At 35.9% G+C, this 24,711-nt stretch overlaps 1 protein-coding gene across 2 annotated transcripts; it reads left to right on the top strand.

Moving 5' to 3' along the window:
• The first annotated feature begins 2,232 nt into the window (after window positions 1-2,232).
• RBM45 (RNA binding motif protein 45) lies at window positions 2,233-21,279 on the top strand. Of its 2 annotated transcripts, XM_059166943.1 has the most exons (11): window positions 2,233-2,680; window positions 6,835-6,957; window positions 9,761-9,887; window positions 11,941-12,063; window positions 12,935-13,114; window positions 15,756-15,885; window positions 16,050-16,134; window positions 16,340-16,503; window positions 17,979-18,179; window positions 20,829-20,859; window positions 21,023-21,279. In XM_059166943.1, exons 1-9 carry the CDS (start codon window positions 2,381-2,383, stop codon window positions 18,169-18,171), a joined length of 1,425 nt encoding a protein of 474 aa, XP_059022926.1. In that variant the 5' UTR covers window positions 2,233-2,380; the 3' UTR covers window positions 18,172-18,179; window positions 20,829-20,859; window positions 21,023-21,279. The 2 variants fall into 2 exon arrangements, with proteins under 2 accessions (XP_059022926.1, XP_059022925.1); XM_059166942.1 differs by lacking the exon at window positions 20,829-20,859.
• The last annotated feature ends 3,432 nt before the right edge of the window (window positions 21,280-24,711 follow it).

Raw genomic sequence — 24,711 nt, 5'->3', positions numbered from 1 at the left:
TCATTGTTTCAAACCTCAGAATTTTCAGCTGTTTTAGCTACATGTAATTCGTGTTCAAATATGATTTCATATGATTTGATACATGGCAAAACTGTCATTATTGAGTGATTAAAAGTGTTCTACAACTGATTGTGGTGATAGTTGCACAATGCTGTGAACATATTAAAAGTCATTTAACTGAACATAAATAGATGAATTGTATCAAATATGAATTGTATCTCAAGGAAGCTATTTAAAATAACTAGACAGAGAAATCATAAAGTCATTAGAGACAGCAAATTTCTTATTTTCCTTGCATATGTGGTATTTCACATGACTGAGTTATAAAGAAATTTTGCTTTCCCAGCATTTCCCAATATTTCTGGTTTTGTCCTGGTTTTCTTTCATGCAATATTTTCTCTCTTCTTTAAGAAAAGAAATTAACTGCTCTAAACATCAGCCTCAAATTTTCAGGATATCAATCAGTAATTTTGTTTGACAAAGATTAAAATTTGCCCAGTCTCTACAGTGAAAGAAAATTATACATTTTCCACTAGATGGCACTGGTGTGCAAATAGTGTTGCTAGAAGCTTCAGATTCTCACAGCAATAAAATTATTAACACTGCCACATTGTTTTTATTCACTTTGATTGGTTTGAGTAACATAAAGAAAAGTGAAAAATTAAAACAAGATACTTCTCTAACTTGCTAAGATCCAGGGTAAACAGAGTCCTTACTTTACAGATACAGGATGTAATGCGAGGAAAAATTATCACAATCTTTTGTGCTAAAGCCAGAGTAAGAACCCACAGTCCCTGACCATACAAGTATACAATATAAAAAGTGTGAGAGTGGATTACCCTGGTCAAAAGGAATAAGAAAATTCATCTCCATTTCCTCCATTGCCTCGATTTCCTCATCTCAATTTTCTCAACAAATGAGGCTCAAATTGGATGATCTCAAATAAGACTATAGGGTTTTTAACTTTATCCTATAGTGGTCTTCTACTCAGCTCATAACGAAGATGGCATTGTAGACATATTAGCTCATCTGATCCTTAAGCTATGAGTTCCATATATATTATTTCATAAAATCCTAAATATATAAGCCCAATCTATTAATTTCATAAGAGAAAGAGAAGGATCATTTTGTTTAATACCATATCACTTGAGTAAAGCACAGTGCCCAACACACAGTAGACAGTCAGAAACATTCAGTCCTTAAATAAATGGATGAATTAACTGAGCTTAATAACTACCCCATTTAGTAGGCAATATTATTTCTCCTTGCAGCTGAGGAAACTGAAGTTGGAAATATGAAGTAAGTTATCTAAACCACACAGTTCAGTGGCAAAACCATTTAACACAATCCGACATTATTTTGCACTATATATTTACATGTAATTTTTCCACAATAGAAGAAAGCTCTATGAGGACAGGGAACATGTTTTTCCTTTTCCTTATGGTGTATGTAGCTCCTTAGACAGAGCTGGCACACAATTGGCACACAATAAATAATACTTATATGTTTAAGCTCAAAGCAACCCTAATTTTTGCAACCTGGACTTGAGCATTCAATGAGTTCTGCTCCTAGACCACATTCAGTTTCATTCTTTTCATTTTATTCCAACTCCACTACAAAATCCAGATCTTGTTTCTGGATTTTTGCTAGGTTTCCCACTGACCTGTCTTCAAGTCCCTTTAACAAGAAGCCTTAGAAATCAGTAAGCATTCTCACTTTGCTTCTCCTTGAGATTTCTCCTAGTCCCTATAGCTGAGCAGTCCACCCTTTCAGCCCTCAAATCCCCAGGGGTGCTTGTGGGAGTTGAGCACATCAGCAGACGGACCTGGTTCTGGTTTTGGCTCTGTTATTTGTATCCCTACTGTCTTTGGCTAGTCCAAAGGCCTCGATTTCCTTATCTCAATTTTCTCAACAAATGAGGCTCGAATTGGATGATCTCAAATAAGACTATAGGGTTTTTTACTATCCTATAGTGGTCTTCTACTCAGCTCATAACGAAGATGGCAAGTTTTGGGGGGAGAATGCTTGGGCTCTATGGGTGGGAATAAATCCAGCGCTGGGAAAGCCTGTGCACCCGAAAGGGCTGTTCTGGCCACAGGCAATGCGGATGGCACTCCTGACATGTGAGCCTCGTTTCTGCGAGATTGGGCTCCCGGACCAGGTCGGCCTCCCCACCACCCCGCATCGCTAGGGGGCGCTGCAGGCCGCTCCCCGGAAGCGGGTACCAGACGCTGGTCCGGCGCCCGACTCTTGCGTCTTCCGGAAGCGGAGCGCCGGACCCGCAACGGCTGGCTGTGCGGGAGCGGCGGTGGCGGGCCCGGTGGCAGCGAGGAGACCTTAAGGGGACCCGGATCTGGCTCCCGCCCCGGGGCGGAGCGCCATGGACGAAGCAGGCAGCTGTGCGAGCGGCGGAGGCTTCCGCCCGGGCGTGGACAGCCTGGACGAGCCGCCCAACAGCCGCATCTTCCTGGTGATCAGCAAGTACACGCCGGAGTCGGTGCTGAGGGAGCGCTTCTCGCCCTTCGGCGAGATCCAGGACATCTGGGTGGTGCGGGACAAGCACACTAAGGAGTCCAAGGGCATCGCCTTCGTCAAGTTTGCCCGCAGCTCGCAGGCCTGCAGGGCCATGGAGGAAATGCATGGCCAGTGCCTCAGCCCCAACGACACCAAGCCCATCAAGGTGCTGGTGCCCGGGTTGGGGTCCTCGCGCGAGTGGGTAGGGGTGGGGCCTCCCGCGCCTGAGGCTGTGTCAGCGTGGGGTCGAAGTAATACATCCGCTCCCTGGCGCGGCCTGGGCAGCACCTGGTCTTCCGGGGGCGGGAGGATGGCGTTCGCGACAGGGGTGCTGGGTTTGGGCGGTGCGGGCAGAGCGACCGCCCGGACTTGGGCAGCAGAGCTGCAATGACTGGACCTGCCCCCTCTGTGCTGTCACTGCTCCGGAGCCCTGGACTCCACCGCCCACTCCTGAAGCTCCAGTCTTAGAACCCCGTTTCCGTAAAACACGGGCGTTTTTGTTTTCGTTTTGGTTTTTATTTTTTTTTTTATTTTTTTGCTTTTCTTCAGGATACTACTGAGCTTAACCGCTTGATAAAAGTGTGTTAAACTGTGGCCTCTCTGGTGTTGGGCGTTTGCCCAGTACCAGACGAAAGGGTACATGTAAATAGTGTTTGAAGGTGACTCTAACTGCTGCTGTTGCCTGTTTGTCACGCTTTTGTGTTTTTTAAGATCTTAACTAAGCCTTCTTTGTGAAAGTAGTAATACCTTCCGTTTTGTTATTGCCACTTTTCTTTGAAAGCAACCAAAGTAACCTGCCTTAAGCAGGGCCAAGTCATCGTGATGTCAGTATGGTTGTATTGTTACTAAATGCTTCTTTGTCTACTCTTAGTTCACCCTGGAAGCATTTATATTGTTTCAGCACTTAAACTTGTGTAAAATTAAGATGACTGGCAAGTGGCAGGAAGGGTGATTTTTGAGAGTTACTTGACTTAATCTATGCTTTTAGCGCAGTGCTTGGTAAAAGATAGGCCCTCGGTATATCCTTATGGTCAGTAGTAGCCACAGTGGCATTCCTTACTAGCTGTGAACCCAGTTCCGGACCCGATCCTGAGGCTCTGCCAGTTACTTCAACAGTATCCTCACCTGTCCTGTAATTCTGTTGGAGACTTCTGCAAAATTCCCTTCTTCCTTGACGTTTTTTTTTTTCCTTTTCTTCCTCCCATTTACTACAGAAAACTGGTAAGAATATTATTCATATTGACTTACACAAGTGAAAGACAGAGATACATCAGTCTCCGGAGGTCTTGCCTATCCCTCCATCCACAAAAAGAGAAGGAGCCTAGGAGTATATCAGCATTACAGTAGACCATAGACATTCCCTTTATTTCCACTTCCCCAACTCTCTGAAATGGAATAGAACAGGTCATTAATAAAATTTATTGTAAGTCCACAGCATATGGTAGATCAGGGGTTGACAAACTTTTTACGTAAGAGGACAGATAGTAAATATTTTAGGCGTTGTGAGCCACATACAGTCTCTGTGACCTATTTGTTGTTGTTGTTGTTTTTCCTAAAGATTTTATTTATTTATTTGACAGAGATCACAAGTAGGCAGAGTGAGGGGGAAGCAGGCTCCCCGCTGAGGCTTTAATCCACTGAGCCATTCAGGTGCCCCAACCTATTTGTTGTTTTTAGCAGCCCTTTAAAAATGTAAAAACTGGGACGTCTGGGTGGCTCAGTCGTTGGGCCTCTGCCTTCGCCTCAGTTCATGATCACAGGGTCCTGGATCAATTGAACCCACATCACATTGGGCTCCCTGCTCAGCAGGAGACCTGCTACTCCTTCTCCCACTTCCCCTGCTTGTGTTTCTTCTCTTGCTGTCTCTCTCTTAGTCAAATAAGTAAATGAAATATTTTAAAAATAAATAAATTAAATGTAAAAACAATTTTTAGATCATGGGCTGTAGAGAAACAGGAGGCTATGGTTTGCTGACTCCTGTCCTAGATTGATAATTTTATCCCCTTCTAATTAAATTAGCCAGAGAGGGTTTTTTACTTTGAGTATAACCACAGAGGTCTGTGGGCAATCCAAAAAATGCCCCAAATCTTAAACCTATGTAATTCCCTTTTCTTGATTAAATTCCTGCAAGAGAAGTGAAAGTCCCAGCACTGAAATGCACCCTCCCTTTTAGCCACAGAGAAGTTATTCCCCAAAATAACTAAAGTTTAAGTTGTTTTTTCACATTTTGGTCCACTCAGTTTTAGCCAGAAGTTTGTTGCAGTGCAGGACCAAGCTAGGCAGTCTAAGTTCATTTTCAGTGGGTTCAGCTTGGGTCTGTCTTCCACTGGATTGTAGTTTTTTACTTGTGTTTGTTTTTATTTCTTCTGTAATTCCAGTTAATTTAATTCAGCTTCAACTTCTCTCGTGTAGTTTGCTTTTGCAAAGTTCCAAAGGATCTGTAAGACACATAGAAAATTATAGCCCTAGGCCTACAGCCAGAAGACTGGTTAAGTAAGAATTATTCTGCGACCAACAACATTATCTTCAGCTCTGCAAGAATGCCTCTTATTTAGAGCTTGTACTGTGAACATAAAGTCTCGGGAGAAATCTTATATATGTGTTCTTCTCAGACACTGCCTGCCTTATTGGAAATTTGAAACACTCCAGTCTTCTAAAATTTAGAAGTTTGTGATCTGATGATACCTCTGGTCTCAAATCTTACTTGAGACTCTTTCTTTTCCCTGTTTCTTCTTATTTTCATAAAGGTTTCCTATTTCATTTTTCTACTAATCATTCACTAGTGATATATCTCCAAGACTGACTTTCTAGTGGGTCATTTTTGTATTGCTTAGTACTGTATTACTAATACCTCATACACTGCTTGGCATATAGCATAAGTTTATTGAGGGAGTAACAGTAGACTCTTATTTAGAAATGTGTCTCCAGCTGTATCTTGTAAAAAAAGGTCCTACACCTCTACGACAGCTGTTTTCTAAGCAAATATACAATCTTCTGTTTCAGTACTTTTGAAATCTCATGACTTTTATAAGTCTCAGTCCTCTGGGTTGCTGCCGCCTTTGGAATTCCATTTCAATGGTATACAGCCTTCACTCCCACTTTAAAGTAGAAGAAGAAAAAAGAAACCTTAAGGGCTTTGTGTGGTGATTTATGTTAATTTTATTACATGTCTTCAAGTAATCAAAAACAAAACTAGTCATTAAAATTCTTATCCTTATAGCTCTATAAATCACAATCCTAGTTAGAGATTTTAACATTCCTTTAGGATAATATAAAACTGTAACAATTTTATAAAGTAGTAAGTAATAATCTCATATCATAATCCAAGTAATAATAATAATCTGAGTTACCTAATGTCACAGATGATGTTTCAGTAAAAGTAAATTGCTAATAGTAGAAAATGGAGCCTTAGGTAGTCCGGTGCATTTTCTTGCTCACATAAATCACTCGATCACTGAGATTATCCAGAATATGAATATGCTACTTTTTTAAAGGTTCATATCAAAAAGAAGACAATTAAAAATAAATACATTGTAGACTTAAACCCAACTATATCAATGATTACATTAAATATAAGTAGACTAAACATGCCAATTAAAGGCAGAGATTATCAGGGTTTGTTAAAAAAAAGAAAAACCAAACTAAGTACTGTTTAACAGAGACATGTAAAGTATAAAGATACAAAGTGGTTGAAAGTGAAAGGATAGAAAAAGCTTTTGTAATGTCATACAAAATGGTGTTCAACACAAGAAGTATTAACAGAGATAGGGCAATTTCATGGGAATAAAAATGACAGTCAGAAGTACATAATGATCCCACATGTTTATGAAGCCAATAATATAGTTTCAAAATACAAGAAGCATTATTGTATAGAACTAAGAGGAGAAAGAAAAATTCACAATCAGGTTTTTATACTCCTCTCTTAGTATCTGATGGAACACCTAGACAAAATTAGTAAAGATGTGATACTTACACTTTAATCACTGTAGTTGGCATTTATTGGACCCTATACTCAGCTATTGCAGAGTACACATTCTTTTTCAGTGCACTGACTTGCTCTTGGTAAACCAAAGTGCAAAAGTAAAATACATTTGGAAAAAACAATGCAGACATTGGTATTATCTCATAAAAAAAAAAAAAGAAACTGCAAAAAAAGAAAAAAAAAAAACCCATTGCAGTAAAGATTACTTTAAAAAAACTTTCGACAAAATCCTATTACATTGTGTTTATCCTAACGTGAATCTCATAATAATAATGAAGTAAGTGTACGTAAGAAATAGGAAAACAGTTAACCATTATTTTTGGGATTTTGTTTCTTAGGTTTTCATTGCTCAGTCCAGGTCATCTGGAAGTCATCGCGATGTTGAAGATGAAGAACTCACAAGAATATTCGTTATGATACCAAAGTCCTACACAGAAGAAGATCTCCGGGAAAAATTTAAGGTACTTATGTTTTCTAATCAACTAGCATCTGTGGTAACTTAGAATCCTAAACTGGTTGTATGGTTACTAAATCTTAAGTGTTGTTTGTGTTATGTCTTAAATAACTGTTTTTAAGTCATCTATTTCCATCTAGTTTTAAAATATTAAAGCTAGAATAAACTAAATAAATAAATATATAACTGTTTTTAAGTCCTCTATTTCCATCTAGTTTTAAAATATTAAACCTAGAATAAACTAAATAAATAAGTAAATAAGTGGAAAATATGAATGATGGTGTTTTCTCCCCCTTTAAGGAAAACACGGATTCAGGAAAATAAAGCCTGGAGTTTTAAAGTAGGTCACATATCCAATAGGTGGTGGACAAAGATTTAAACCCAGGCTGTCTGAATCTGGAAGCTGCTCTTGGTCTTTACACTTTCAAAGTACCCTCTCACCACTCTGTTGCTCTCACATTGAGGGAAGTCAAGTAAGCCTGAGTGTGTGAACCATATTATCTAGTATTTATTCTAAGCCTATGGCATGTTGATGTACTTATTCACAGAAAGGCTCATCCTTTATGGAATATTAGTCCTAAAATTAAGCCTTAGGAGGAGTTTTATTTATTTATTTTATTTATTTTTAAAGATTTTATTTATTCATTTGAGAGAGAGAGGGAGAAAGGACACAAGCAGGGGGAGAGGCAGCGGGAGATGGAGAAGCAGATCCCCGCTGAGCTGGGAATGCAGCATGGGGCTCAATCCCAAGGCCTGAGCCGCAGACTTTTAACCATCTGAGCCATCCAGGTGCCCCTGAAGGAGTTCTATTTAAAGGGGAAAAAAGGAGTACCTGGGTGGCCCAGAGGGTTAAGCCTCTGCCTTCGGCTCAGGTCATGGTCTCAGGGTCCTGGGATCAAGCCCCGCATCGGGTTCTCTGCTTGGTAGGGAGCCTGCTTCCCCCTCTCTCTCTGTCTGCCTCTCTGCCTGCTTGTGATCTCTCTCTCTGTGTCAAATAAATAAATAAAATCTTAAAAAATAATAACAAAAAAAAAATAAAGGGGGAAAAAAACTACAGCTCTGAACCATATAGGAAGATTATATTCAGTGAAATTTAAAGATAATTTTAAATTTCTTTTTAGCCATTGACTTTTATATACATGATATATTTCTACAAAAATTATTAAAAATCAATTCTTAAATCATTTTGAGTTTTAATTTTTTATCCGTTTTCTACTAAGTTTCCCAATACTAAATCAAGTAGGCAACAAGCAAGGAAGAAAAGAAACAAATAGTAAAAAGTAATTTCCGAACTTTCTCTGTCCTACCCCAAGAGTTGAAAAAGTAACAGCTACCAAACGTATATATTCCAAACTTCCTCCAATAGTAAGAACTTTTTACCTTTTTCTGAGTGAACAAATACGACATTTTTATCCAAAGGTATAATAATTAAGTTGTTAATTGATTACATGAGAATTTTATGAAATAAATAATAAACACTAAGGGGGCGCCTGGGTGGCTCAGTTGGTTAAGCATCTGACTCTTGATTTTGGCTCAAGTCATGATCTCCAGTTTGTGAGATGGAGCCCTGGCATCAGGCTCTGTGTCAGGCTCCTCACTCAGCTCGGAGTCTGCTGTAGATTTTCTCTCGCCCTCTCTCTGCCCCTCCCCCTGCTCGCACACATGCAGTCTCTCTCTAAACAATAAATAAATAAAATCTTTTAAAAAATAAATAATAAACACTAAGAATATATATCCCATATATCTCCATAGAATTGACTTTCTGAGCACGCTAGTGTTTTAGTGATATACTTTGAGAAGCTCCTCTTTAAAGGAATACACAGTTACATCCTGTGAGAAGGCAAACAGCTGTAGCTAATGTTTAGTGTATCCCAGACACTTCGGGTCTATTAGTTCCTTTAACTCTTAGCTGAAGGCAGACACCTAACAACTGAGCCACCCTGGTGCCCTTCATTTAACTCTTAAAATTACCCTTTGAAGTAGGTACAACTTTTAGCCCCATTTAGCAGGTAAAGAGATAGACACAGAGAGGATAACTAAACACTACCAGGTGCCCCTGCTCAGTTAATAAGGCACTGAGCAGGGGCACCTGGGTGGCTCAGTGGGTTAAAGCTTCTGTCTTCAGCTCAGGTCATGATCCCAGGATCCTGGGATGGAGCCCTGCTCCCCGGCAGGGAGCCTGCTTCCCCCTCCCTCTCTGCCTGCCTTTCTGCCTATTTGTGATCTCTGTCAAATAAATAAATAAAATATTTTTAATAAAAAAAGGAACTGAGCAAAAATTTGGATATAGAAGGTTCAATTCCAGCTTATAATCACCACTGACTAAGACTTTGAAGCTTTCAAAACCATTTACACATTCTTACTTGCCCTCCATGACATAGGCAAATTATTTGATTCTCAAAGACCTAGTTTCTTTGTCTGTGAAATAAATAGTATAATATATATAATATATATTAGTGTATACATAAATATTAGGTATGTGTATATCTATACACACATACATATTATACATATATCCCTGAGGGATTATTGTAGCAATAAGGTAATGTATGTAAAGCAAATGTTCAGCAAATGAAAATGAAAATCATTATTTTGGTTATGTTATTATTCGCTTATATTGTTAGTATGGCTCTTTTTCTAATGCCTCTTTAGTTTGTGACATTTTGATTCTATTATTAAAAATGGCTGTAAATTCTAATTCTGATTTCTAGTTTTGCAAATAAGGGGCACAAATAAACTTTAAGTTCTGAAATAATCTGTTCAATTATTGATTTTGACTCCTCTACGATCATTTCTTTTAACTCTTATAGGTGTATGGAGATATCGAGTATTGCAGCATTATTAAGAATAAAGTAACTGGAGAAAGTAAAGGTTTGGGCTATGTTCGATACTTAAAACCATCACAGGCTGCCCAAGCAATAGAAAACTGTGATCGAAGTAAGGATGTGTTCATTTAACATGTTAAAGACTTTTTAAAAACTTTTATTATTCTAAATAACTGAATTTAACATGTGGTTTTACTAATAAGCACACTTGCTAATTTAATCCTAGCAATGCGAATTTAAATATATGTATATACCTAGGATGAAAATTATTTTGGGATTGTGATTAAGTTTTGATTGAGACACTATCTTGAAGAGAAATATGAGCAACTGCATTAACTTAGCAAGTGAAAATACTGTTGGCACATTTTGGTTATTATTCCTATAGTAATTTAAAATTTTAAAAATTGACTTACCCTTTCCAGCTTTTAAAAAATTTTTTTTCTTTATTTAAAAAAACCTCAAGTTTTCTGGTATATTTGTTCATATTTAAACTACACCTTAAATAGAATTAAGTATATGCTAGTAAACATAAAGGTTAAGGATGGGACTTAGTATAAATTTTGCCTACATAGGTAACTAAATATATATTAGGTTAATTTTGAGGTAGACTGACATTAATTGGATTTTGTGCTGTTACTGCTGTATATAATGAAGAATAAGAATTTTAAAGCAGCCAAGGAAAATATCCTTTGTTGTCACACTCCTAGTTATAGTGACCTTTAGAAATGAGGATTAGTTATATTAGTAGGTTTTAGGATATTATAAAGATCTATATGTACTAGAAAGAATTAATCCTGATCAGTAGAATTCTTAAATAACCCTGAGGTACATATCAAAATTTCCTCTCAGATCCTTCTGTATTTCTCAACCAGCCAGCAATATGTTAAGTAAAAAGATACAAAGGGAATAAATTTATAGCTTTTAAGGAACTTAATTATTTTGGGTAGCCAAGCTCTAATAGGCAAAAAATAAAGAATTATAGAAGACTTTTTTAAAAAGCTCTTTGAAAGCAGGGAGTGTTTTATTTGTTTCTCTCATTCCTAGTACCTAGTACAGTTATAGACCCTCTGTAAAGATTTATTGAGATCTCTATCAAAGAAACTGCCGTTTATAATAGACTCAATAGAAATTAGCCAAATGAGAAAATGTTCAAAAATATGTGGTATAGTCCAGCAGTGGTGAGAAACAAGTGCATTGAGGACATGAGAACACCTCTAGAGGTAAGATTGACATCTGGTATAGAGTACAGGACAGAAGGTGAGAGCAGTGTTAACAAAGGCACAGAGCTGGGGGTAAACATGTCTTTGCTTAATACTGTGAAGGCAAAAGTCTGAATAAGGCCTAATTAATCCTATTGAGAAATTAGGAGACAAAGTTAATTAACACCATTGACACCATACATGGGAGGTTATGAAGAGTTCAACCTCAGGATTCCATTGTAGACTGCTTTAAAAGGAGAAAAATAACTGTTTCAGGACAGTTGCTCTAACCACAGTATCAGGGATGGATTTTCAGAGAAAGAATTCAGAGTGACTTGGTTTTATCCTTTTTGGAGCCACTGAATAATATGATGAAAGCTCTGAACCCTCTTTGAAATATGCCCATGTGCACATATACGTAAGCGTATTGTTTAAAGTTTCAGAGAGTTCATGGAATCTTCCCACTTATTTGAATTTCATCTTCAAACCCCTACTTAAAACCTTTGATCCAGAGGCAAAGAGACCAGTTAATGAGTTGTTGGAATTAATTGAAGGGAATCTGACTTAGAAACAAAGGCAGGGAAGCTAGAGTAAAAGACATCTTGTAAGTGTATTTCAAAGGAAGAATCTTGCTGACAGGTTGAATGTGAAGAGCCCTACAGGATTTTGATATTGAGCCAGGGGAACAAACCAGGATGTTATTTGTAATAGGGAGGAGACTGGAAAGGATAGGGTAGAACTACTGATCTTCAGTGTCTGCCTTGACCATAACTTGAGATTCTTGCTCTTTTTATTTATTTTTTACCATCTTCCAAAAAGAAGTAGGTGTGGTACAGATGGCCTTTGCATAGATTTTGTTTTGTACAATTATAGTTCTAAAGCTAAGTCAAGCACTAGCAATAAAGTATATTTGCAGGTGTGCTAAATTTGCTGTGAACTTTGAAAGTCATAGATTCTCTTTTTCAGGTTTTAGGGCAATCTTGGCTGAACCTAAAAATAAAGCATCTGAGTCCTCGGAACAAGACTATTACAGTAACATGAGGCAGGAGACATTGGGACATGAACCTAGAGTAAATATGTTTCCATTTGGTGAGTAAGCTATCCTTTCTTTTAATAGTGTATGTAATATATACAGTCGGATTTGGATTTTATAAAATATTCTTTTATAAGTAGTCTGTAAATCTCACTTAGTGAATAAAAGTTAATGTGGGGTTTTTTTGGTAAGTTTGTCATGACTCCTCATGGTCTTAATATTTAACACTTGCATATTTAACGCTATGTGTAACATAGAAAACCAATTGGAAATTGTACATTATATAAGCATTTTGTATATAATATATAATACAATATATAAGCATTGTTTATAGAATTCTAATTTCCAATTATAGTTTTCTGTGGTCAGTTATGTATTATCTAAATATTAAACTACATCACTGCCAGTTTTTTCAGGAAACTTCTGCCTCTGTAAGGGCCAAAAAGTATGAAAGACCTATACTGATATCCCCTCAGTATGAGTCCTGAGATTTTATCCCTAAGGTACTGCTGCTTTAAAATTAGGGCTAGAGAAAGGAAAGGAATGACAAATATAGAAGTTAACAAAAGGGAGAAGTGAGTGATAAAAGTAAGTCCTATACATATTATTTAACATAATCTTTGTTTTAGGCAAAATACTTGCCATATTTTGCAGGTTTGCATATTAAACGTATTCCTCTGAAGTTATACTACACATTTCTGCTTATATTTTTGTGTCATAAGCACAGTGGGAAGAGTTGTCTGTTTTCACACCATTGATCCCTTCTGATAGTGCTAATGGCCAAGAGCGTGCTACAAAATATAGTGCCTTGGTCAAATGCATTGGACTTGGTCACAGCTCATCTTACTTACTTGAACCTAAAATGTTAAGTGAACTCTTGAATGTATAGAAATTAAAAGATATACTTTTCTTTTTATATTGTTGGAGAACAACAATCTGAGTTTTCAGGTTTTGACAAGAATGACAACAGAGGCCAAGAAGCTATTTCCAAACGCTTGTCAGTTGTATCAAGAGTTCCTTTCACTGAAGAGCAGCTTTTCAGTATTTTTGATATAGTACCAGGATTGGAATACTGTGAAGTTCAACGAGATCCTTATTCTAATTACGGTAAAATAATGTCTATTATTTTTTAATATACTGTGTTTGGTTAAAATATCTTTTCTCTAGTGACGCTTTTTATGTCAAATACTCTTTCTATGACAATTTTTTGTTTTTCTCCGTTTTAAACTTTTAATTACAGTGATACCTTAACAAATAAACCCCTGAGAATATATCTCCTTTATACAATGTCACATATTTTTAAAAAATATTTTAACTCCCACAAAATGGAGCATTCTGTTTCCAGTTGTATAACCAACTGGACCTCAGAATGGGGTCCCTATACTCCTGATTAATGTTAGGCAAAGTTCCGAAACCCTTCAAAGTTTCCTCCTCATCCCTAAGTGTCTCTCTCTCTTTTTTTTTTTTTTTTTCCAAACTTTATACCCAAAATGAAACTCCTTCCCTTCATTTCAAGCATCTAATTGCCCTACTTCTTTCTCTACTTCTTCCCAGTCTTAATTGAAGCAAGGCTCTGGGGTGCCTGGGTGGCTCAGTCATTAGTTAAGCATCTGCCTTTGGCTCAGGTCTTGAACTCTGGTATCAAGCCCCATGTCAGGCTTCCTGCTTAGTAGGGAGTCTGCTTCTCCCTCTCTCTCCCCCAGCATGTTCCCTCTCTCTCTCTCTCAAATAAATAAGTAAAATCTTTTTTAAAAAAATTTGAAGCAAGGCTCTAATATTAGCCATTTGAACTTACTAACTAGTTAATTAACTAAACCTAATATCTAGTGTTGGCTTAACCATCTTCATAATTTTTTAAGTTTTTTTTTTTTAAGGCTTCTTAAAAATGGAGTTATCGTGGCATAATGCAAAATGGTTGGCATTCCATTTCACATCAGACTCAGATGCAAATCCTAGCACTGGCATGCAGCTCTGAGAACTTGGCAAACTGCTTATCCCTTCTGAATCTCTCTCTCTTCATCTATAAAAGGGGATTATTAATACCTTCTATGTCAGGGTTAGATAAGAATTAGGAATGCTGTATGTAAAAATACCTAATGCAAGTCCTGGCACATCATGGGCACTCAGGAAATCTCAGGAGCTTATTGGTTTGCTTTAGAGAATTGGAGACGAGGGGTAGTATGGAGAGGTCATACTTGGCATCTGTTCTAGTTCTATGGATAGACTCGATTGAGCCCTTATAGGGTGTGATGGATTTAAGGGGAAGTAGGAAAGTGAGTCAAGTCATCTGGGCTGGTAGGCCTGGAATGGTGCCACTCTTCACCCAGATACATGCACTTAATTCACTATTACTCTACCCAGCCCTAGTCTTTTAGTATAACTGCCCATCTGAGCCTACTTTGGACCATCTCCAACCCTAACCCAGCCTTAGACTATCATTCTGTGTTCTGATTCTAAGGCACACAGTTTGTGGTTTTGGGCACATTCGTTGTTATGTATAATTCTGTTTGTTTTGTATTTCTTTCCCTTTTATCTGATATGTTGAAATGTGTTCCTTTACCTTCTGTAACTTTTCTCTGGTTGAATGTGTCTGATAAAAAGTATGTGTTATTGGGACACCTTTTTATTAATAGAGGTATCATCATAGAGTTCTGTCTGAATTAGTTTTATATGTTCCTTTGCTTTCTGAATTTTAATTTCATTAAAATGTTAGGGTGTGGGGTGCCTGGGTGGATCAGTAGGATAAAGCCTCTGCATTTGGCTCAGCTCATGATCTCAGGGTCCTGGGATCGAGCCCCGCGTCGGGCTCTCTGCTCAGCAGGGAGCCTGCTTCCTCCCTCTCTCTCTGCCTGCCTCTCTGCCTACTTCTGATCTCTGTCTGTCAAATAAATAAATAAAATCTTTAAAAAAAAAAAGTTGGGGTACTTCGGTTTAGAGAGGAACATGAAATTATAGCAGTGTCTTCCCCCAAGTGTTTCCCCCAAGTGATATATATATATGGGTTATATAGTCTATATATATTATACTATATTATATTATATTATATTATATTATATTACGTTATATTATATGTGAAGGTTATATATTATGAAAACCTTTTGGTTCTGTTATAAGCTCTTGGGCTATCCATATATGGACTCTGGTATAAAATTATCCCCCCACTTCAGCATCACCCTCCTGAATTGAAATCTTTCTCCTTAGCTGAAAGCTCTCCAAAGAAATGTGAAATATGTGACTTCTAATCTGAGAGCCTCTGTTCCCTACCTTTTGGTTTTTTATCAATATCACTTTTCCTTCTCTAGCACTGCAGCGAGCTTGTTGACTATATGTTCTTATCAGACTGTATATTCTCCTCATTTCATTTCCTACTCAGTATGATAGGGAAAACCTTAAAATTTCAAAGCAGATTTCAAAGAATAAAAATTTAAGAAGAACTGGTTTTAGGTATATCTATCATATAAGAAACACCCATATCTTAAAATTAAATTCATTGGGCAGAACTTGCTCCAATAATTAACATTTTCCTTAAAATATGTTTATATTTTTGCCAAAGTCTGGTTTAGACTTTGTAGGAACATAGTTGTTATACGTATGTATAAGAAAACTTTGTTTTCTGCTCCCTTTGACTCTGTGTTTACTAGTTGTATGATACCAGGCTATTTCTATATTGCTTCATTTTGTGGCAAGACAGGCTTTAGGTACCCTCTTTTTTTCTTTTTAACTCCTGATATTCTCTACTTTGTTTTAGGTCATGGAGTGGTTCAGTATTTCAATGTAGCATCAGCTATTTATGCAAAATACAAGTTACATGGGTTTCAATACCCTCCTGGGAATCGGATAGGTGTTTCCTTCATTGATGATGGGAGTAATGCAACAGAGTAAGTACCATCTCAGGGGGTCTAAAGCAGGGTTCTGGGTATACATGATAGGACTTGAAGAATAAGAATGGAAATAGTTAACCTCTTGAGTGAGGAAGTCACACAAAACGGGTAAGAAACTGAATGTTTCTGGTTTTCTGTAAATCATCAGTTCTATTCTTTAGTCTTCTTAGAAAAATGGCAACGCAGATGGTAGCAGCACAGCTTGCATCAATGGTGTGGAATAACCCAAGTCAGCAGCAATTTCTGGTAAGTACATGAGAACTTAACCTCTCTGATACATCAGTAGGTTATAAAATAAATGTGGCCTTTGTTTATTACCTATGTAAGAAACTGTTCAGAGCTACAGTACAAGATCATATAGAAGTAATGATATAGATCTCTTTAGCTCTTGGCTTAAAATCCTTACAGTGCAGTTTTTCTTTTTCTTATTTTGTACCTAACTCTTCAACAGCAATTTGGAGGAAATTCTGGATCACAGTTGCCTCAAATCCAGACAGATGTTGTACTTCCATCATGCAAAAAGAAAGCCCCTCCTGAAACTCCTGTGAAAGAAAGACTTTTTATCGTGTTTAATCCTCATCCTTTACCTTTAGATGTATTAGAGGATATATTCTGGTAAGATTTCAATTCTACAAATTTACGTTTTATAATATAATTTATTTAAACCAGTCATTTAAGCCCTCTCACAAACTTGAAACTTTCTATACCCAATACTTAACAGATAGAAAGGATTTGTTCTGCAGTTAAAAAAATTCCTATTTATATCACCTTTTAAGATATATGATCATTTCTCTCTCTTCTTTATTATATATCTTAAGTCTCCACACAGAATTTCCTATTATTTTGTTTTGAAGATATAAATAACATAGTATTGTTTTTTAAAAGTTGCATGCATAAAATGGACAAATCATTTGTTTCTTTATAGAAAATACATATCTGCGTAGACCTGCCCTGTAGAATTCTTTTTACATAACTTTTCCTTTGTGATTGTAATTCAACTGAACAGAGTTGAATTATAGAAATAATTTTCTATCAGAAATAGAAACAAAATATAAAACAGCATTTCTATTTTGTTAGCACTCTGTTGGATCCTTAAGGATTGTATTGAGTAAACAATTATTTGATTGTAAGTAAGAGTACATAATAAATATAGAAAAAGGAAGGCTCTTGTTTATTTTTGTGTTTTTAATAGAACTCCTTTAATCTTATTTCTTTTTGGTCTTTTTTTTATTTGCCTTATAACAATGTTAGCAAATTTTGAAAAATAGGAAGCTCATTGAAGAGTCACACAAAATACCAGTAGTTCAAATATTTTGTCTTTTATTTAACTGATTCATGTAGTCTATTTCCTAAACATTTCCTTTATGCCAGGCAGTTGTCATACTAAGTGCAAGAGACATTGTGTAAACCAAACATATGATGTAAATAAGACATAGTAGTTCTTGTCCTCTGAGAGCTTATCTCCTGTAGGAGACAGACAAATGAGTAAGTAGGATACTACAACCTAGTGAGGTTGGTGTTGTGAAAAGGAATATCCAGGCTATGAAATACATAAGGGAAGTATCTACTTCTAAAGCTCTAAGAAGCAATGTATAATTAAAACAGATAAAAACAACTTAGAGAAAAAAGGATGTTGTAGGGGTGGTTATTCCTGCAAGAGAGAATGTGAAAGGAGATGGTTAGAATATGGGATTTGAAAGGGAGGTTGAAGGGAGAGAAGACAAGGCCCATCTCAGGAAAAGCCCACAGGCTATGTTGGGGAGTTTGTCCTTACCTTGGATGGAATCCTTCGGGGATGGAAATGATCATATCTGTGTTTTGGAAAGATCACTAGGAAGGTAAATAATAGATTAGATAGGGACAAGCCCAGAGGGCAGGGAAACAAGTGAGGAATTTAGAGCATTCCAAGGAAAAGATAATGACTGGCTGAATGAGGAAAGAGACCTGAGTGAGAATGAAAAGAACTTGACTAATAGAGCATGTGCTTGAGAAGGAAGATTGACTTGATGGGATGTGGGAGAAGAGTGGAACTGATCAGGTTGTATTTTTATCAATTTCATTTGATTTTTTTTTTTTTTACTTCGTTTCAGTCGTTTTGGTAACCTAATCGAAGTTTACCTTGTGTCAGGAAAAAACGTGGGGTATGCCAAATATGCAGATAGAATAAGTGCCAATGATGCCATTACTACTTTACATGGAAAGATCCTAAATGGAGTCAGACTTAAAGTTATGCTGGCGGATTCCCCAAGAGAAGAATCTAACAAACGACAAAGAACTTACTGATTTTTGAGGTAAGCCCTTTTTAGTCTGAATTTGAATAGCACATTGGCCAGATATTATAACAGGAAGAATATGTATGGAGTTTCTTTTCAGGGATTTGGAAGTTGTCAATTAGAAGCATTGTGACTTAAAGGTTGGCTAATAAAACCACAGGTTGGGTTAATTTCATAATATGTTTTTTAAACTTGAACTTTATAAACTTAAATGTTTTTGATGTTTACTGAGAGAATTTTTTGCCCTTCTATGAAATAAAATCAGCTTTTAATGTAGAAAATTAAACAGTGGGTTTTTTTGTTTGTGAATATCTTAAATATTAAGAATTTGACTTTTTACCATATGTTTAGCTATCCTCAAAATTGAAATAGCTCTAAAGATTTTTAACTTGAAGGATTAATGTCTTGAGTTAAAACTTAATATAATTTATAATAACCTTTATAAAGAGTGTTTTGACAACTCACTAGTGAAAGAGCTAAAAAGCAGTATCAAATAATGTATCTTTTTGGACCTTTTGAACCTAAATGCTTTTCTCTGGACTTGAATGTGTGAGTTTGTGAATTAAAACCACATATTCAGAAAGTATTATTATATGTATATATGTATTAAAAAAGGAACCCTGACAGTTTACCAAAAACTCTTGTCTATTATAATAATACATACAGCCATATGAATTCCTTTTTCTTTTAGTTTTCAGAAATCAAATACATTTCTTTTTCTGTGATAGTCAACACATACCTCCATGGCCGAGGGAAACATTCTTTAAAGTAGAAATGTTCAACTCTTTCACTTTTTTTATTCTGGCAGTGAATTCTAGGTTTCAGGGGCAGCTGAGAGTTTTTCCCTCACATCCAGCTTCCCAAGCCCACTGCTGATCAGCAAGCCCTTAAGATTGTCTTGCAAGTTACTGACTTGAAAGCCATTTTCTTTTACCTTCGTTTTCTTTATGACCAGTTATAGCAACTAGCAAATATCCGAATGAATTGTCACAAGCCTTACTGGTGATGACCCTTTTTCTGATAGAGCAAGTCAGGTGATTTAGTTCCTCCTTCCTAGAAGGCTGTTGGCAATAGGAAATGCCCGTTGGGCCCATTATGAATAATCCTAATTTAGAAATATCTTGAAATGTTTTATTTAGTCACAAAATTCATTTCTATTACCCCATACAATGTACAAATTTTAAAATGCCAATGAAAAAGAATTAGCAAGTCCTTCTTAAAACAAAGCTGTCTTTTTACATTTACAAATAAAATGTTAAGACCTGAATTCTGGTTAGACAAGCTATCTTCTAAAATAGCTAAAATGTGTTTGTGCCTGTGAATATTTTAACATATAGCTAACAATTCTTTTATTCAAAGAATCTTTGTTTTTGAAAAAGGACAGTAATACTAAGTTCTTAACATGGGGGAAATACATGAATTACTCCTGTGGTTGAGCCTTTCCTAGTGATTATTTGTATAGTACAAAAATATTAAACTTAAAAATTAGAAGATCTGCCTTGGAATTCTGTCAACATTTAACTGACTGTGATTGGGCAGATCTCTTCACCTTTATGAGGCTGATTGTTTTAACAGGATTATTGAGAGAAAATTAATTGGAATTCCTTATGAAATATAATAACGTTTTGCAAGTGTGAGCTAAAGCTCTTGCCTTGGTGATTTCAGTGAATCTTTGAGATGTCATCTTATCAAAATGGTCAGAAACTAAAAATTTAATGATACAAAATATGGCCAGCTGGTGCTGTGCGAATGAAGCTTTATAATACCACATTTTTCCCTGTAAAAATGATATACATTCATCCTGTTCCCTACATTAGAGAAAGTGCATAGTCTTCAGCATGACTGTTCTTAAACTACAGATCTATCCTCTTTTCCTTTATTGAACCATTGTACCTATTCAGAGCAAAGATAAAGTTGGGTCAGGTTCGCTGAAAATGGTAGGACATAACCAGCTGTATTGGTCTTGAATGTTTTGGAAGTTGCAGGACATTTTTTGAGTTTATTTTTGCTGTAGATTTTCTCTTTACTGTGGACTCCATGAGATTCTCCTCCTTTGTTGGTATATTACATAAATGGTTTTATTTATTTATTTATTTATTTTTAAAGAGTTTATTTGTTTATTTGACAGAGAGAGACAGCAAGAGAGGGAACACAAGCAGGGGGAGTGGGAGAGGAACAAGCAGGCTTCCGCTAAGCAGGGAGCTTGTTGTGGGGTTGATCCCAGGACTCTGGCTGGGATCATGACCTGAGCTGAGGGCAGACACTTAATGGCTGAGCCACCCAGGCACCCCATAAATAAATGTATTACTTTAAGGTTCAGTAAAATAATATGAAAGAGTTTCTCAAATTTTACATGATTATGGCAATTGAAATTCTTAGGGAGGGGGAGCATTTTTTTATTTGTTTCCTTGATTTTGGGGGACATAAGTACCACTCATAAAGGCCGGTTCCTTTTGTCTCTGAGAAATAGGCCTAGGATTAAGTGAGCTATACCTTTGAAATAGGGAAAGAAACTGGTCTAAGAATATAACTTTGAAAGTAATTGAATTCTATTTTGAATTAGGTTTAATTTACAAAATGTGTTTCTCTTTCTGTTTGAGGAAAATAAAAATTTTAGTATTTCAGAGCATCCTGATTTTGTATTAATTCACAGCATTTTCCCTCCAGAATTCAGTACCTGCTTACATCATTCTTCTGAGTAAGTTTGGTTTTGCTTATTTGGGGGCATCTGTGATTAAATAAGCAGATAACGTTGGTTATTTTGAAATAAAGGAAATTCCTAACGTTTTAGGAATACTAAATACAACAGCTGTTTCCTTTCAGGTGATGATTTTCATACTTCTGTTGTGTTCTTTCTACAGAACAAAGACTAAATAATGACATAATCCTCAGCTGACTGACTGAAAATGTGACTGGACGCATTCCCTGTGGACAGTTGACCGCTTTTTTTTTCATATCTCTGATAGTCTGTGCACAACATTGTTTTGTCTGGGGAGCACGGATTGTTGACATGTATTTTTGAATTCACATGTCAGTGCTAAAACTAATATAATAGTTGTTTCTTAGCGCAATATGTTGTTATATGTAGCAGAAATAAAGTTTTCTTTGCTCGACTAAATCATGCCTTATTTATGTGAAAGAAGAGAATAAAACATATAATAGTGTTTAGAATTTGATAAAATGACATATTTCATTGATTTTGAGATGCACCTTTTTTCATATTTTTATACTTTTGAAATTGGAAACATCTTGATATCAATTAGGTGCCATACTGTTTTTATTTCTTAATGGAACATGAAATAATGGTGCTTCCTTCAGTCAACTGCATCTTAGATTCAATAAAATATGGTAATTTGCTGCTCAACCTACACATGCAGATTGGCTACTTACTTACACTTAATCTGAGGCAAGAGCCAAAAGACATACCAGAAATATTTTATACTGTATTTTTATAGTTATACGAAAATTTGTTGGTAATTTTGTAAAGATCTTTGAAGATTATAGAGCAATGGTAATTTTAAAAAAGAGTCTCAGGTTATTATGGATAATAAGTTTAAATAAATAAATCAGACGTTTTCCCTTTATAAATACAAGATATAATGGCTGCAGCAAAAATATGATGTGTGAGTTATTTCAGAACAGACTATGAGAGAAAGAATAGTCATTTCAAAAAGATTAAAAATTAGGACCCTACTCTGCTTGTATTTTGAAAATCCAAGAAAAATTTTTAGCCGCTCAAAAAAGGTGTCAGAAACTCAGCATCTTAAAAAAGGTATTATAAATGGTATGCAGTTATTAAAACCACTGAATTACTTCCTCATTATGCCTCTCACATTCTAAGTTAAACTAAAAATAATGAAGGATTAAATTCACTGAGCATAAGAGAGTATTGATTGCAGTTTGACATCCCTCCCTTGAAAAATTGGAATCCTTTTTTTTGAATCCATAATTTTAGTAAATTTAGATGAGAAAATTTCCAATCTCATCTTCCCAGGCAAGACTGACTGAATGAGAATAGAATCTTTGTGAACCAAATGGCATATTTTGAGAAGAAAGTAAATGCTCTCATTTGAAAGGAAAAAAACAAAAACAAAACCTAAGTGAAGGGAGTTGAGTATTAATTACCAACAGGTAGACTTATTCATCCTAAACTCATTTACTGTGCACATAGTTTCATTTTCACAGATTGGAACCAGATTGTGCCCCACAGATTATCAGGCTCTACCACTCAAGGAATACTTGAATTCCCCCAGAAATGTATCTGGCAGCTGGTTAATCTACACAGTATAAAAGTAGGGAAGGTGTTCTCTTAACTCGTACCTGAGTCCATTGCATCATTATTTGATCCTCATAATTGATAAAAATCTGATTCCTCACAATTTTCACCTTTTTAGTCTTCAAGTTTTTCACTGGGCCATTTAGAAGAAGTTGAATCTTTCGGGTGATTGCTATCATATACCTTCCTGAGCTCCAGATTTTCTGTTTGGCTGAAATAATCCCAATTTCTCCACTCCGCATTTGATGTCAGGGAGCCAGTTTCAGCAACCAGTTGTGGTTTCAATAAGGTGTCTTCTGTAGATTTAGTTCCTTGATTCTTTCATATAAACTCTGAAGAGATTTTGTAGCATAGTTCTCTGCCTGCAAACCACTGCTTTTACAGTGCAGCCTTCTGTTGGGTTTTCCAGCTGCATCTCTCAGTTGTCGCTTGTAGTTGAGCCCTAAAAGTGTATTTTTAAAAGCCACAATGTCACGTTTTTCTTAAAACCAGGAGGTTCTAAAACCTAAGAAATAGTGTTTAATAATCTAGTGCTCCTGTATTAAATGTTTACTTCTCAAATGCACTTTGGGTATGAGAACATAGATACTTAGATGATCAGCATATGTTAGTTACTAAAACTGCCAACATAGAGGGGTTTTTATTAGGTGTGCATTTAAGCAATTCAGATGAATAAACTTCTCTTTGAAATATGTGGTTCAAATATAAATAGTATCTAAAATAAACCCTGATCAAAACTTTCTTGTACATTCATTGTCAGGTCTTTTATGGTAGATTGTAGATGCTGAAAGCAGGCATCAGATTTGCTGTTTGTAGAGCACCATGTCCCAAGCTATGTTCCTTGAAATACTAGTATCTTGAGAGAAGTCAGTAAGTCTTCTTTAGGGACAAAGTTTTCATGGTCGAAGATGTTTAGAAAATGTTTGGTTATTATTGCACAGATTTTTTTTGAGCATGAAACTTCTCAGAACCTTTAATATGCTAATATTTATCTTCTCTGTATCTCCAAAAGAAGACCATAGTTTGCACTGGGAAATGTGTTTTTAGAGGCATACTCCTAACAGGGCACTGATATTACAACGATCCTGTTTCAGGAAACATTCTTCTACAGTATATACTACTGTTTTTACTCAGTGGTAGTGGTGTGGTTTTATTTGTAATTTTTTGTGTGTGTTTTTTATCCCACTGTAGATAAAAATTAATGCAAAAAACTAAGGAAATTATTACTCTAAAATTTTCATGTTCTCTGAATGCTATTTTCTTTTAACCTGGACCTACATGATCTCAATGAACAGACAGAAAATAGAAATAAGAGATTTTACCACTAGGTGGTGATAAACATTGCCACTCAGAAACTGTGAAGGGCAGCATTCCAGTGTTATTTAAGGTACTTGAGCATGAAATGAAACTTACTTTAGTGTCTAAACTTTAGTTCTAAACTTTAGTGTCCCCAAGATTACCTCAGTTATTTGTTTAAGATACAGGTACACCGAGTCTACACATTTGGAACTGAGTTTCTCAATAAGCTTCCTAAGCGATTTTGATAGGATAGTCAATGGAATGGACTTTGTAGTATACACTGGCCTTAAGAGATTCTGTATGTTGGACCTTAAATTGGACTATTGTAAAAATAAGACTTTGAGAACTTCCTGAGTCTTTTTACTTTAAGCATTTTTTAGAATTTAGCATCTGCTTTAATATCAGTACGTAATAAATTACAATAAGAAATTTAAAAACACAAGCAGTCTTAGAGATAAATAGCAAGATGTCAGGCCAGCTTTTCATGTTAGCAAATATTTTTTGATGTTTGTATAGGATGGTAATTATTTGCTTTTTGCCACTCAAAATTTCTACCTAATTTCATTTCTTATTTACATTTATTTTGAAGTAAATTATTTTAATGAATTATCATCAAAGATTTTGTCTCTAAGAAGTGTATAGATAGGTATCATTCCTTTTAAATGGCAAAGGAGCATGAAGGTGATGTAATTATCATCAGTGTTTAAAAAACTGAAATAGAATAATCACAGGAGTACAGAAATAAACATATATGTATCTGAGTATTTTTACAAACTCAAAGTGAATCTTTTTTACAAAATGAATGCTTTTTTTGGTGCACCCACAAATCTTTTATAGGTGCAGTTTAATTTTCAGTAACTTCTTAATTATTTGCCTAAAACTCAGTGAGGTCAAGAACAAATATGAAATATATATATGGCCTTTTCATCCAGGAGTATAACCACCTGCAAATTTTAATTTTTGCCATATGTGGAT

This window comes from Mustela lutreola, chromosome 3, assembly GCF_030435805.1.
Source record: "Mustela lutreola isolate mMusLut2 chromosome 3, mMusLut2.pri, whole genome shotgun sequence".
Taxonomy (NCBI): domain Eukaryota; kingdom Metazoa; phylum Chordata; class Mammalia; order Carnivora; family Mustelidae; genus Mustela; species Mustela lutreola.
The sequence above is the reverse complement of the archived record's forward strand: the minus strand, read 5'-3'. Positions and strand labels throughout refer to the sequence as shown.

What these genes read in the sequence shown, in the direction of transcription:
- RBM45 (XM_059166942.1), top strand. Translation starts at nt 2,381, where the DNA reads ATGGACGAAGCAGGCAGCTGTGCGAGCGGCGGAGGCTTCCGCCCGGGC. An exon ending in ACGACACCAAGCCCATCAAG is followed by an intron (nt 2,681 to 6,834) that starts GTGCTGGTGCCC and finishes TTTGTTTCTTAG; the next exon opens with GTTTTCATTGCTCAGTCCAG. An exon ending in GTATTAGAGGATATATTCTG is followed by an intron (nt 16,504 to 17,978) that starts GTAAGATTTCAA and finishes ACTTCGTTTCAG; the next exon opens with TCGTTTTGGTAACCTAATCG.